General features: G+C 32.2%; 1 protein-coding gene across 1 annotated transcript; it reads right to left on the bottom strand.

Moving 5' to 3' along the window:
* Nucleotides 1-8,440: 8,440 nt before the first annotated feature.
* On the bottom strand, nucleotides 8,441-12,409 carry LOC119689228 (glutamate receptor ionotropic, delta-1-like). The gene is made up of 3 exons (XM_038104013.1): nucleotides 11,978-12,409; nucleotides 11,548-11,887; nucleotides 8,441-8,532 (listed from the first exon to the last, which is right to left on the bottom strand). Exons 1-3 carry the CDS (start codon nucleotides 12,398-12,400, stop codon nucleotides 8,441-8,443), a joined length of 855 nt encoding a protein of 284 aa, XP_037959941.1. The 5' UTR covers nucleotides 12,401-12,409.
* Between the last annotated feature and the right edge of the window lie 1,364 nt (nucleotides 12,410-13,773).

The following is a 13,773-nucleotide window of genomic DNA, read 5'->3' on the forward strand; positions in this document are numbered from 1 at the left end:
TTTAATTATTTTATTCTATATATTCTTAATTTATATTTATTTATTTTATCTTTACTTAATGTTATTCTTTTTAATTTTTATTTATTTTATTTATTTATTTATTTATAAATTTATTTCGTTAACTTATTTTATTTATTTATTGATTTAATAAACCAATTTTTTTTATTTATTTTATTCATTTGTATTTATTTATTTGTTTTATTTAATTATTTAACTCATTTATTTTTTTTACTTTATTATTCATTAAGTTATTTATTTGTTTTACTTATTTATTTATATTATTTATTTATTTATTTAAATTATTTGTTTTATTTTTCATTTATTGATTTATATATTTAATTTAATTTATCTATTTGTACTATTTATTTATTTATTTGTTTTTTTCTATTTGCTAGTTCTTATTTTATTTATTTATTTTGTTTATTTATCTTATTAATTTATTTTATTTATTTATTTTATTTATTTATTATATTAATTTTATTTATTTTATTTTTTATTTTATTTATTTGTTTTATTTAGTTATTTTTGTTATGTATTTAATTATTTGTCTTATTTATTTATTTGTTGTGTTTATTTATTTGTTTTATTTATTTATTTGTTTTATTTATTTATTTTATTTTTTTATTTATTTATTTATTTATATTATTTATCTTATTCATTTATTTAATTTATTTATTTTATTTTTTTATTTTATTTATTTGTTTTATTTATTTATTTGTTTTATTTGTTTATTTATTTAACTTATCTATTTTTTTATTTATTTATTTATATTATTTGTCTTATTTATTTATCTTATTTAATTATTTTATTTATTTATTTAATTTTTTGATTTTATTTAATTGTTTTATATATTTATTTATGTTATGTATTTATTTATTTTATTTATAAATTTATTTCATTAACTTATTTTATTTATTTATTTAATTAACCAATTTTTTTTATTTATTTTATTCATTTGTTTTACTTATTTGTTCATTTTATTATTTTATTATTCATATTTATTATTTTATTATTCATTAAGTTAGTTATTTATTTGTTTTATTTATTTATTTATATTATTTATTTATTTTATTTAAATTATTTGTTTTATTTTTCATTTATTGATTTGTATATTTAATTTAATTTATTTATTTGTATTATTTATTTATTTATTTATTTGTTTTTGTTTTATTTGCTAATTTTTTATTTTATTAATTTATTTTATTTATTCACTTATTTATTTATTTATTTATTTATTTATTTATTTATTTATTTATTTATTTATTTATTTATTTATTTATTTACTTATTTATTTATTTAATAAATAAATACTTATGTATTTATAAATACTTTTGTATGAAATATATCATTATCATTAACATGTTATCTTAAATGATGATTTAAGCTAACTAATACTTCCAAATTTTCATTTGTTAAAAGTATTACAAGATATCTAATATTGTAATGTCGTAGATATCTAATATAATAATAGTTGTAATATCAATGGAATAAAAAAAAAACAAAAAAAAAAGTCCGTACTGCTGAAGTCGCTCGAACACTATGCGCACGTGCTAGTAATATTCTGATACATTTGCTGAAGTGATACAGATATCATCAATGAAACAAATCACAAATTTCACAAATTCGAGTCCTCTTAGTACTTGGTCCATTTGACGTTGGAAGGTTTGAGCAGCATTTTAGAGTTCAAAGGTCGACATTTAATTCAAATAAATCAAACGGAATGGTAATGGTTCATTCGCATTCTGCTGTCTAGAGCTTCTGTGGATCAAGTCGTCTAGTTAGTTAGTCAGTTAAGGTGGAAGGAGGACAAGCCCTTCTCAATTAGCTAAAAAGCCGTTTTGAATCCACAAAAACCTCGTATTAGGGGGTAGTAGATAAAAGGTCACCAAGAGTGTCGCAATGCTGCCGCAGAGAAAGACGCAGCATATCAAGCCACCCTGCGGTCATTTCCGATGCGCGCTGTTAAAGAGCGATATCGGCAAAAGAAAAGGGAAGAGAAACGTCTTTTCAGGCGAAAAAAGAAGGAAACAGAAAGACGTGAGTACGAAGAGCTTGAGAAGCTGGGCGACAGCAATATGGCTCGAAAATTCTATCAAAAAATTAAAAGCCTGACAAATGGTTATAAACCCGGAGATAATTCCTGCAAAGATGAAAACGGTAATCTGGTGATAGATGTCCAAAGCATGCTTAATATTTGGAGGGATCACTTATCGAAACTACTAAATGGCGGTAGTAGCAATGTAACTGAAAGCGAAGATGATCCCGAATTTTCAATCGTTGACGATGAAATAATCGTCCCGCCTCCCGATCATAATGAAGTTAAAACAGCTATAACGCGGTTCAAAAACAAAGCTGCAGGCGCTGATGGTTTACCGGCTGAGCTGTTTAAAGCTGGTGGCGAAGAGCTATCAAAATGCATGCTACAGCTAATTCGCAACATTTGGTCGGATGAATGCATGCCCAACGATTGGAATTTAAGTGTGCTTTGCCCAATCCACAAAAAAGGTGATCCTGAAAACTGCGCCAACTACCGCGCGATCAATCTTTTAAATATCGCATATAAGGATCTATCAAACGTACTATGTGGAAGATTGAAGCCAATCGTTAACCAACTGATTGGCCCTTATCAGTGTGGCTTCAGACCTGGCAAATCCACTGTAGACCAGATATTCACAGTGCGTCAAATCCTGGAGAAGACTCAAGAAAAACAAATCGACACACACCACCTATTTGTCGACTTCAAAGCTGCTTTTGACACTACGACTAGAAGCACACTCTATGCCGCTATATCTGAATTTGGTATCCCAGCAAAACTTATACGGCTATGTAAAATGACGTTGAGCAACACCACCAGCTCCGTTAAAATTGGATAGAACCTCTCCGAGCCGTTTGATACCAAACGAGGTTTCAGGCGGGGTGACTCCTTGTCGTGTGACTACTTTAACCTAATGTTGGAAACGATAATTCGAGCAGCAAATTTAAACCGTACTGGCACAATATTCTACAAAAGTGTAATGCTGCTTGCGTATGCCGACGATATTGATATCATTGGTCTGAACACCCGCGTCGTCAGTGAGGCATTTTCCAACTTAGAAAAACAAGCAAAGCAAATGGGTCTTGTGGTAAATGAGGACAAAACAAAATACTTTCTGTCAACAAACAAAGCTCCTGAGCGTCTTGAGACCTACGTCACTGTTGACAATTATAAGTTCGAAGTTGTGAAAGACTTTGTTTATTTAGGAATCAGCTTAAACACCAAAAATGACGTCAGCCTAGAGATTCAACGAAGAATTACTCTTGCCAACAAATGTTACTTCGGGCTAAGTAAGCAATTGAGAAATAAAGCCCTCTCTCGACAAACAAAAATCACACTCTACAAATCCCTTATCATGCCTGTCCTGCTGTATGGTGCAGAAGCTTGGACAATTACCAACAGTGATGAGAAGGCGTTAGGAGCATTCGAGAGAAAAATTCTTCGGAAGATCTATGGTCCCTTACGCGTTGGCGACGAGTACCGAATTAGATGGAACGATGAGCTGTATGAGCTATACCACGACATTGACATAGTTAAGCGCATAAAAATTCAGCGGCTACGCTGGCTTGGTCATGTCGTGCGAATGGAAGAAAGTGCTCCGGCTAGAAAGGTATTTGATTCGGTACCCGCAGGTGGAAAACACGGTAGAGGACGTCCGCATCTTCGGTGGAAGGACCAGGTGACCAACGATTTGGGGGCGCTCGGTACTACCAACTGGCGTCAGAAAGCAACTAATCGGGCTGACTGGCGGAGACTACTCGACGCGGCCAAGAACGACACACGTCTGTAATGGCCAACTAAGTAAGTAAGTAAGATAAAAGGTCAAACTAGAACCAGTCAGAGGCATTAACAAATGCAAGAATCTGGCTAATGCTGGTGGGGCATGATCTGTAATCAGTGTTTACTGCAGAAATTGGGTCTTGTTGATGGTGTGCAGTTGTGCAAAGTACTTTCAATGCAGTCCTATTTTCGATGAGGTATTTGCATTTCATGTCTATTATGAGACCATAATGTTCGAGAAAGTCTGCACCCAGTATTGGTTTTTCAATTTCCCAACCACAAACTCCCAATTGAATGCCCTGTGTACACCCAAGGTTAGTGTTTGATTTACTGCCGAAAGTACGAATAGTTGAATCATTTACTGCACAAAAAGACTTTGATAAAACTGGCATTTTGTATTTACCAATGTATTTACCGCCGAATTTGAAATGATAATAACAGGTTGGACACCCAGCAACTCGGTTTGCAGATCAGGAAGGGGCTTCATTACCACGCGTAGGTGTAGCTACTCTTAATCGTGATCGGCGATACATTTTATCCGCTTCTATTTCATTTAGTCTGTTGTTTAACTTTTCGACTGCTGCAATCTATGAACTAAGGTCGAATAGCATGCTACACACTGAATTCTTTATTTTTGATAGCACTGCCGAATCTGCATGATAGTTACCCATTTCAAGTATCAAATCCATCTGCTGTGCGCACTTCTCTAGATCGACATCTACAATTGAGACTACAGCCCGAGCAACTTCAGGTAGTCGATCGAGCCATAGTTGTATAATATTGCCATCCTCCATTTAACTGCTAGCCAAATTGCATATTGTTCTGAGTAGCTGAGAAAATTTTAAGTCGCCTAGCTGACACTCTCACTCCAAGTGTCGCAGCTTCCGGTTTTCTGAATCGGCATAATTCTGAATCAGACGTTTTTATTGCTTCATATTTTCCAGACAATGGAGGATTTCGGACAATATCTAATATAGCTATGTTTATTAACGTAGCGCTGTCAAGGTTGCAAATCACATGATAGTATTTTGTTTGATCCGTTGTGATGTTGGCATTTCTGAACTGCGCTTACATTTGTACGAAATACAAATCCAGATCATGTCTGATGAATGGCAGTGTTTTAAAACCTAATCGACAGATATCACCGAGGTTTGTTCAGGCATCGCTATCCATCAGTATTCGGCATTGTGATGACGTAATTTCCTAGCACTGTTGTGTTTACTGCTTTATATTCTAATTTGTTAAGCCACGATCGTTTATCTTGTATAAAAGACTTTATGTTGAACTTGCAGAGTTATTTGTATTGAGTTTGAAGTGGTTTAGTTTGATGGCTGTCTAGGATTGTTTGTAGTAGTTTGTGTTTCATATTTCGTCATTACTCAATCATTTTCCAAGTTTCCTGCTTTATCTATTCTTTCTGTTTTTTATTTCGGTAACCCAATCATTGCTTGCCTACATCTTTATAAAGTGTTGTCTAACTTACACCTTTAGCCTGAATTTGTTCAGCTTGCCATTGGTGCTTGCTGCTTAACATCCAATTTTGGCTCCCATTTTTCATCGAATATCTGAAAGCGAACTTCTCCACATTTATTATTAGAAATCATTCAATAAAATTTAGGATGCAATTCACATCAGTAGCTTCATTACGATAGTGTTTCTTTTTCTATCGTAGTGTTTCTATTTGACACGTTTATGTAGAGAGCAGCTTGTTGCTAGTTCGACGCCCGCACCCTGCCGTACCTAAACTGGTGAACAGACATTAGAGATATGGATTGCTTTTAGCATATCTAATCCATATTTTCGACCTAACTGGCAAAGGAGGCTGTGCATGTAGTTACATTATCGCCGGCATTACTCTTAGGATCATTGTACATACTCTCCACCACGTCAAGGTAGCAATCCCCGGAAATTTATGTGATTTATAAACCACTTGCATCATTTTGATGTCGAGTTTAACTGTAAATGAGTATCATATGAAAAGAATATAAATCATTATATGTATTTTAGTTTTTATGTATGAGTTAGGCGGAATTAAGTGAATGACGAAAATAGTTAGAGTGAATATATGGTAAGTGAAACATAATCAACGACTCGAGTGACTAGTGTTTATTGCAGTTTTCTTATGTGTGACTGCATAATTTTGTATATTTTTATTTGTTTCGTTCCATGAACCAAACTACGTATTTATGAGTGGGAATATATTTGTTTCTTATGTTTTCCTCTAAATATGTCTGCAAATATTTGTATCTTTTATTTAGTTAGCGTTTGATTGCTAAGTTTTTTATGACTTTAAGGAAAGTTGCTTTGTATAGTTTTGTTTTTTTTGTTTTAAGAAATGTATATGCATTTTTTTCTTTGTTTGAAATTTGGGATGACCATTTTATTGTATATTTTCTTTTATGCATTGAATAAAGCTATGCAAATTCGTTAATATACCTGTGTGTACAATTTGTGTGCAGAAACTATAGCTTTATCTATTACCTGATAATGCATACATTTTTGTTTGAGCAAGTATTTTAATTGTTAAAATCAATTCAATATTTATAATAATATGAGTAGTAAAATATAATTTAAGTAAAGAATCTGGAGTAAAAAGAAGCAACACGCTCACACGAATGAAATGAACATTTTTTTGCTGGTTGATTTTAATGAATCCACACATGGAACAGTATTTGATCGAGTCGCTTCTTCTTCTTCTAGGTGCCTTATCTGCTTCGAACGTTGGCTAACATTGGCTAGCCTCTCAAAAAAGTGATCTTGTACTTTTATTGAACCATTGACGTGAATTTTTCAGCCATTATATCTTTAGTCTCCCAGGGCCATATTCGCCTTCAATTTTGCCTTCAATAATTAATTTCAGTAGTCCATACTTTTCCGGATGCCTCAGGATATGACCAAAAAATTTCAACTTTCGTCGTTTTACTGTCTCTAATATTTCTATCTCTTTGTTGACACGCCGAAGTACCTCTGCATTTGTATTTCTTTATGTCCAGCTTATTTTCAACATTCGTTGATAGCATCATATTTCAAAAGCATCGAGTTTATTCATCGATGCAACAGACAGCGTCCAGGACTCTGTCCCATAGAGGAGTATAGAGAATATATAACATCACAGTATTCTTATTCAGAGCAGTAGTGACAACTCCCGGGAACACAGCAAATTTTTTATTTTAATAAAAGAAGACCTTGCTTTTTAAATTAGAACATGTATTTCTTTACTATAATCCCATTGCTCATCAAGCCTGTATCCCAAGTAGTTGTACTTATCGTTTCTTTTTATGGCTGAGCAAAATACTATCAATCTTCCTCCATAAGTCGTTTGCTTACCACCATATATTGGGTTTTACTGCAAATAAATTTTAAGCTGTAATCTCTGCACTTCAAAACAACAGCGTCTAAAAGGTTCTGTAAGGCCTCTATTGAATTGGCAATAAGCACTGTATCATCGGCGTAGCTCAAATTGTTTATATGTACCCCGTTAACCATAATTCCATTGGTTGCATCGTGTAGTGTTTTTTTTTTTTGAAAATAGTCTCTAAATATATATTGAACAGTAATGGTGACAGAATGCACCCTTGGCGAACCCCGTAAGTTATATATATATTCACTGAGAATTTATTCATGATTAATAAAAAAAATAAAACACACAAATTTTAATGTTTATTAAAATTTTATTTTATTTTATTTTAAAAAAAGCCAATTTTATTATAAATAAAAATTGTTTTAGTTTACTATTTAACAATTATACATTTATTCACTTAATCTTAAGGTGGAATCTTAAGACTTAATTCTAGATACAAAATCAATATCTTATATACTACTTACAATTCATAATTGGCGAAAGTGGATGAAAGGTAATAATACAAAATTTGGTAACCTGTTGGCAAATTTGTTAAATGCTGATGCAGTTTGAGAAATACTAAAATGCAATAGATTTTGTAATATAAATTGCTATGAATTAAAGTATTGTTTTAATATTTTAATGATTTTGAAATTTGATTGCCGAATAGTGAAATCAGGAAATTTTGTGTTGCTTATTTAGAGCAAGTTAAAGTATCGTAGGATTATTTTGAAACTTTAATGACTTTGCAACTAGAATAGTTACATAGAGTTAAGTTTTGTAACTAATATTTGGAAAGTGTCGATTGAAGTCATTATTAAGCAAATTTTGTAATATAGGAAATATATTGTAGGATAGATTATTATTTGGGACACTTATGGGACATATACTGTCAAATTTTGCAATTTATTACTAATAAAACAAATTTGGTCACATAGACCAATTAATTGGAATATTGTGAAGTGTTGGCGGAGCCGATATCTACTTCCCACGTGAAGTAACTATTATTATTCGGATATCCTTTTCATCTAATCGGCAATACTTCAAAATTTCTATGAATTTGCCATGTTCCACAGTGTCGAAAGCTTTTTCGAAATCAACAAAACATAAAAAGACATATCTGTTATAGTCACGACAACGTTCTATTAGGACTCGTATTCCATCCATACAAGGCTTCTCTAGTACCATGCTCTTTGCGAAACCCAAACTGGGTATCACTCATTTGTTCCTCGAGTTTTGGATAAATTCTTTAATGTATAATTCAGAGGAATATCTTTAACACATGACTAATCAAGGTGACTGTTGAAAAGTCTGCACGTTTCTGGTGTAGCTTCTTTGGAAGCGCAACAAACATTGATTGGAGCCAATCGTTGAGTACCTGAACAGTATTATAAATTGTATGTATTTAAAAATCTTGTTAAATTTCATACGCCATTATTAATGAATAATTTTACCAATTCTTTTGGTATTTGGTCAGAACCCACTGTTTTTATTATTTTTGCTTTGTTCACTTCATCCAAAGTTATATGTGGACCTGAATAAGATTTTAGATCGGGTAGCACAGATGATCAGTTGCTCGTAAAAAGAGTTTGGATATGGCTTTCTCACATGCGAAGTGTTTCGTCTTTTTCTGTTATGTATTTACTTTCTTTATCCATAAGTGCGCTTCTCTTTCTTCTATTAAATATTATCATACCTCTACTTTTCTGGCATAAATGAAATAAATCATATCTTCTTCGATACCCCTCTATCTCTTCATATTTCTTTTTGTGAAACTCTTCTTTTGCTTGCCTACTAAGAAGATCTATAGATCTGTGTATATCCTTATATTTGCGAGTATTTTTATTTTTATACCAACTTAATTCATCCATTAATACCAGAATTTCAACCGTAATCCAAATTTCTTTCCTTTAATATCTGACCACGCGCACTTCATTGTTTGCTACTTCCATTACTGTGTCTTTGTCATATATATTTCCTCATTGGACATATCCTCGGGTTGCAAACTTGATAACCTTGTTTCAGTTTCATTTGCAACTCGCAAAGGGAAGGTTTTTGCGAATTTTATTGAGTTGTTTTTATTATTAAGTCAATTTGACCCTGTTTGTTGTATCTGCTGGTGACTTCCAGGTATAAAGTCTTCGTATTGGAAATAATCAACTTATTACTTTTGCGAAGTCAGCCAAACGAACACCTTTATCGTTTCTTTCACATAGACCAAATTTGCCAACAATAGCATCGTACCTTGGCCTATCTTGGCATTAAAGTCACCCATGGCCATCAGAACATATCTTGACTTTGTACTTCTTATCACTGAATGAATTCCTTCGTAAAATATTTCAACTTCTCCATCAGGAGTATTATATATGGGTGCACAAAATTGAATTATATCTTAATTTACTGGCCACTCCTTCATTTACACCATTATTATACGAGCGAAATGACACACAACATTTGTTACCATATTTTTGAGTTCTTTTGATATAATTACTGCAACACCATGTTTGTTTCTTCTTCCATCGTTGCCACTTTAGTACACATCATAATTGTCTATAGTACAGCTTTTGTGATCTGGTCATCAAATTTCCATTACTCCCAAAACACCAATTTCATGTTTCTGCATTTCCCGTACTGTGATACTAATTTTACCGCTTTCGAACATACTCCTGACATTCCTACTACCAATTTCATATGATTTATTATTACTGAATGTCATCGGAGCTGAACGGGAGATTCTTAGTACCCCTGCCCCATTTAAGGAGCGTCCGTACTCGGGGCCGTTGTTTTAATTTTCAGCCTGATTAGATAAATTGATTAATGTTGATAACTTGGAAAAATAATAGTGGTGGTTTCCCTTTGCCTTCCACAGCTGTGCACACACCGTTTATATGGATGCCACTTCGCTATCTGCTCATTCATGTAAATTAATTTATTTCTTTGAATAATATTTTTGTAATAATTTTTATATTAATTTATTTGTTCATTCAAACAGTATTTTTTACAATCTTATTATTAATATTATTTTACTAATTGTTGTCGCTTACGCAGCGTATTAAAAACTAAACTAAAAACTAATTTTACAATAATTTTAACTCTTAACACATATCCATTACGGGATATTGTTTTGCAGAAATAACCAACGGTAACTTGTTTTGATACAATTGTATCAAAACAATATCCCGTATGAAATATTTGTTTTGATGCAATTGATCAATAGTTATAATGATCATTACAATAAATGATCATTACAATAAATGATCATTAACTTGTATAATTATACCAGTAGTATCAACTTCTGCCTTTACATGATACTGAGAAATCAGCTGCCTTTCCGCAGCACCATCTGTAACCTTTTATCTATACTTCGTAAAGATTACAGTGGGAGTTTGGTACAAAGTTTACCATCTCCTGGCTGTTTGGTCAACGAGAGGTATTTCATTTCTCTCCTACCACTCATTACTGGGAGGCTTTCGCTATCCGCCACTTGCGACGCGCCCTCTAGGGGTTACAACCTCTCATCGAGTCATATTCATATTCATTCATATTCATATTCAAAATTCATTGGAAGTTGAGCTGTTTCATTACCAATTCCGTTTCAATTACAGGGTAATTGGTATCATACAGTATCATATATAATAAAATACGCTGAACAGTACTACTAGATCTGATCGATTTGAGTAAAATCTCTCCGGGGTTTGGATAGAGTTACTCCTTGTCATTTTTTCAATCTCTTTCTATATTGTTTGAAACCTGTGCAGTAAATTTTAACCTACAGGTCCAATATTTAACATAAGAATAAATGTGCTGCCAGTGCACCGGCAATGCAAATTTCAAAAACTAAGTAAATTAAAGTGAATCAAATAGATGTTGTAAATGAGGAAAAAAACAAAGTACTTTCATAAGATTGATTTTTAAAGTCAATTATAACGAAGAAATCTATATTCTTGAGAGTAACTTTTAAAAGAAATCTTTTCAACAGTAGTGAAGTACAACAATAAACGTCTTATTTTTAGGCAATTGCTATATAAATAGATAAACATTGAATAGCAATATCATTATTTCCGTGATGGTGTTTTTTTACAGGTTTATATTAAGAAATATTAAAAATATCTCCGGTTTTGTTAGGAAGTGCTTCAATTTAATTTGTGCAATAAATTCCTCATAATGTAGTAGTATAATTATAGCATAAGTCTACTTGTGTAGTAGTACAGGTATTGTAGTTAAGGTAGAGGATAGACCTTAGAATTAGGAGCAAAAGAGAAATAAAAACGACAGCTGCGTTACGACCGTCGAATAAAACAGACGTGTATTATTTCTACTAAAACAATGACATTTTTTTAATTGTATAAAAATTAGTTTCAATACTATTAAAAAATTCGATTAAAACTCTTACCAGCAATTGGTGAAAGAGTGCTTCCTTGCTTCATCAAAGCGCCATATACAAACCAAGCACAGTGTCCTAATGAATATGGTTTTTGATCTGAATCTTTTGTTATTTTATTACGTAAAATAATGAAAAAATATATGATGGGTCCCACGAAAAGTAGTGATAACACAATAAGTATCCAAACCCAGAATTCAAAAGGTGCCATTAGTCCGGAGCCAGTTGCTGACTCTCTCGGTCGCCTCATAACCATTATCCATTCTCCTTCATCTAAAGTAGTAGTTGAGAAATATATATAACTCCTTTGGTCAGATAGTAATGGTAAAAACGCAGCTGCTAAGTCAACCTCCTACAATAAGACTCGTTATAAATTACATGTAAATAATATGTTATTGATACCAAAAAGAATTTAGGATTTCAATTTTTATATTTGACTTACACTTCTATTAAGCATTTTAATTAGACTTAAATTAAAATCATTAGATGACCCTATTATATTTGCGTCTGGAACAACAACTTCATATGTGAAATTAAACTTTTCTTGTAGAAAATCGATTACTTCAAAGGAAACGCCAGAACCGATTCGCTTTCCATTCTCTAAAATTTGAGTATAGCTTAAGGGAAAGTCCTCTAACGTAGCTATACGCAGATGACGGCCATTTATCCAATTTCGTAAAGTAGAACGTTTTGTGTGAATTGACTGCATAGAATCTTCCGTTGAGTTTATCTCATTGGTAGTGAGTTGCTCTGACAATTGCATATCTTGAAGTTCATTGTATATTTGGTTGTAACTTTGAGCACATATAACACATAACGATGCTGATAGTATCAATTTTAAACCGCTCATTGCAAATTTATACATATATATAGATTTTTTTGTATAGTGATATCAAGTTTTGTTTACTGCAAAAATCTAAAATAAAATAATTATTAAATCTAAATCCTACATTAAAATTGCAATCAAAATTATTCAACGGTTTCTTAAAATTTATATGAACTGTATAAAGAACCAATTAAAAAAACGAACAAATGCTAAAAATCATTTTTTATTTTTTTACTTCGTCTGTTCCTCATAGATTTAAATTATAAAATTCGAATTATTATAAGAAATGTCTATTTATTTTGTTTTGTTTTGTGGATACGATCTGAGAGACGTGTACTCAGCTGTAAATAAGCTTGCAAAAACGAAGCGAAACATACCCCCTTTGGTAGACTAAAATAACAAAATGCTAACGAACATGAAGTAGAAAAAGACAAAATCAGTACAGAAGTGGAAACAGGTTACAGATACAAACCTGTTAGAACTATATCCATCGACCATCCAAGTGAAAATGAAATCAGAATCGCTATTTTGGGACTTAAAAACAACAAGACGTCAGGTACTGATAATGTACCATCTGAGCTTTTAAAGCAAGACATAGACGTATTGAATCCGTTGCTTTATCCCATTACGCACGAACTGTGAAATACAAGAAGCATACCGACAGATTGAAAAAGGGCATTATCGCAACAATAACGAAAAAAGAAAAAAAAGGAGGAATCACAGTTTTAAATTCTATTGAGTAGATTCTTGCCTTAATAATCCTGCAAAGCATCGTCCCGCACTTAAATGCAAGACTAAGACGAGAACAAAATGGTTTTAGACCGATCCGTGGGTAGACTACATATATAATTTACGAATAATGATATAGCAATCTGTAGAATGGCAATCTTCGTTATATTTGCTTTTGGTTGATTTTTAACAGGCGTTTAATACAACTCGAAGAAAAAAATCTAGAAGGCACTCAAAAAGAACGGTATACCTGACAAGATAATTAGCCTAATAGAGAAGTTATACAATAATGCCAAGACCTTCGTGCGTTTTTAAGGCAAATTTAGAAATAAATTTAGAACATCAAAGAGGCGTTCGTCAAGACTATGCCGTTCTTTTTCACCACAATGCTAGATAAAGTGCTAAGCAAAAAAAACAATGAATGCCCAGAAGAAATCCAATAGTGACCACTATTGGCCATTACTGGTCACAAGAAAACTTTGTGACTTGAACTACGCAGATGACATCTGTTTCACTACACATATGCTACAACCCACAAAATGAGTGCTCGAAATCCCGGTCAGGAATACGACTGCAGTCGATCTCAAGGTGAATTTAAACAAAACCAAGTTAATGGGAGCTAACGCAACAAACGAAATCTAAACAAAGCACACAAACATAAACATAAACATTTATGTTTAAAC

Source organism: Teleopsis dalmanni, chromosome 1 (assembly GCF_002237135.1).
Source record: "Teleopsis dalmanni isolate 2A chromosome 1, ASM223713v2, whole genome shotgun sequence".
Classification (NCBI taxonomy): Eukaryota; Metazoa; Arthropoda; class Insecta; order Diptera; family Diopsidae; genus Teleopsis; species Teleopsis dalmanni.

Excerpts from the sequence above, each read along its gene's own strand:
- LOC119689228 (XM_038104013.1), bottom strand. The coding sequence starts at position 12,400 with ATGTATAAATTTGCAATGAGCGGTTTAAAATTGATACTATCAGCATCG. Across the intron at positions 11,888-11,977 it reads TTAAAATGCTTAATAGAAGT|GAGGTTGACTTAGCAGCTGC; the intron begins GTAAGTCAAATA and ends GTCTTATTGTAG. Across the intron at positions 8,533-11,547 it reads CACTCTTTCACCAATTGCTG|GTACTCAACGATTGGCTCCA; the intron begins GTAAGAGTTTTA and ends AATACTGTTCAG.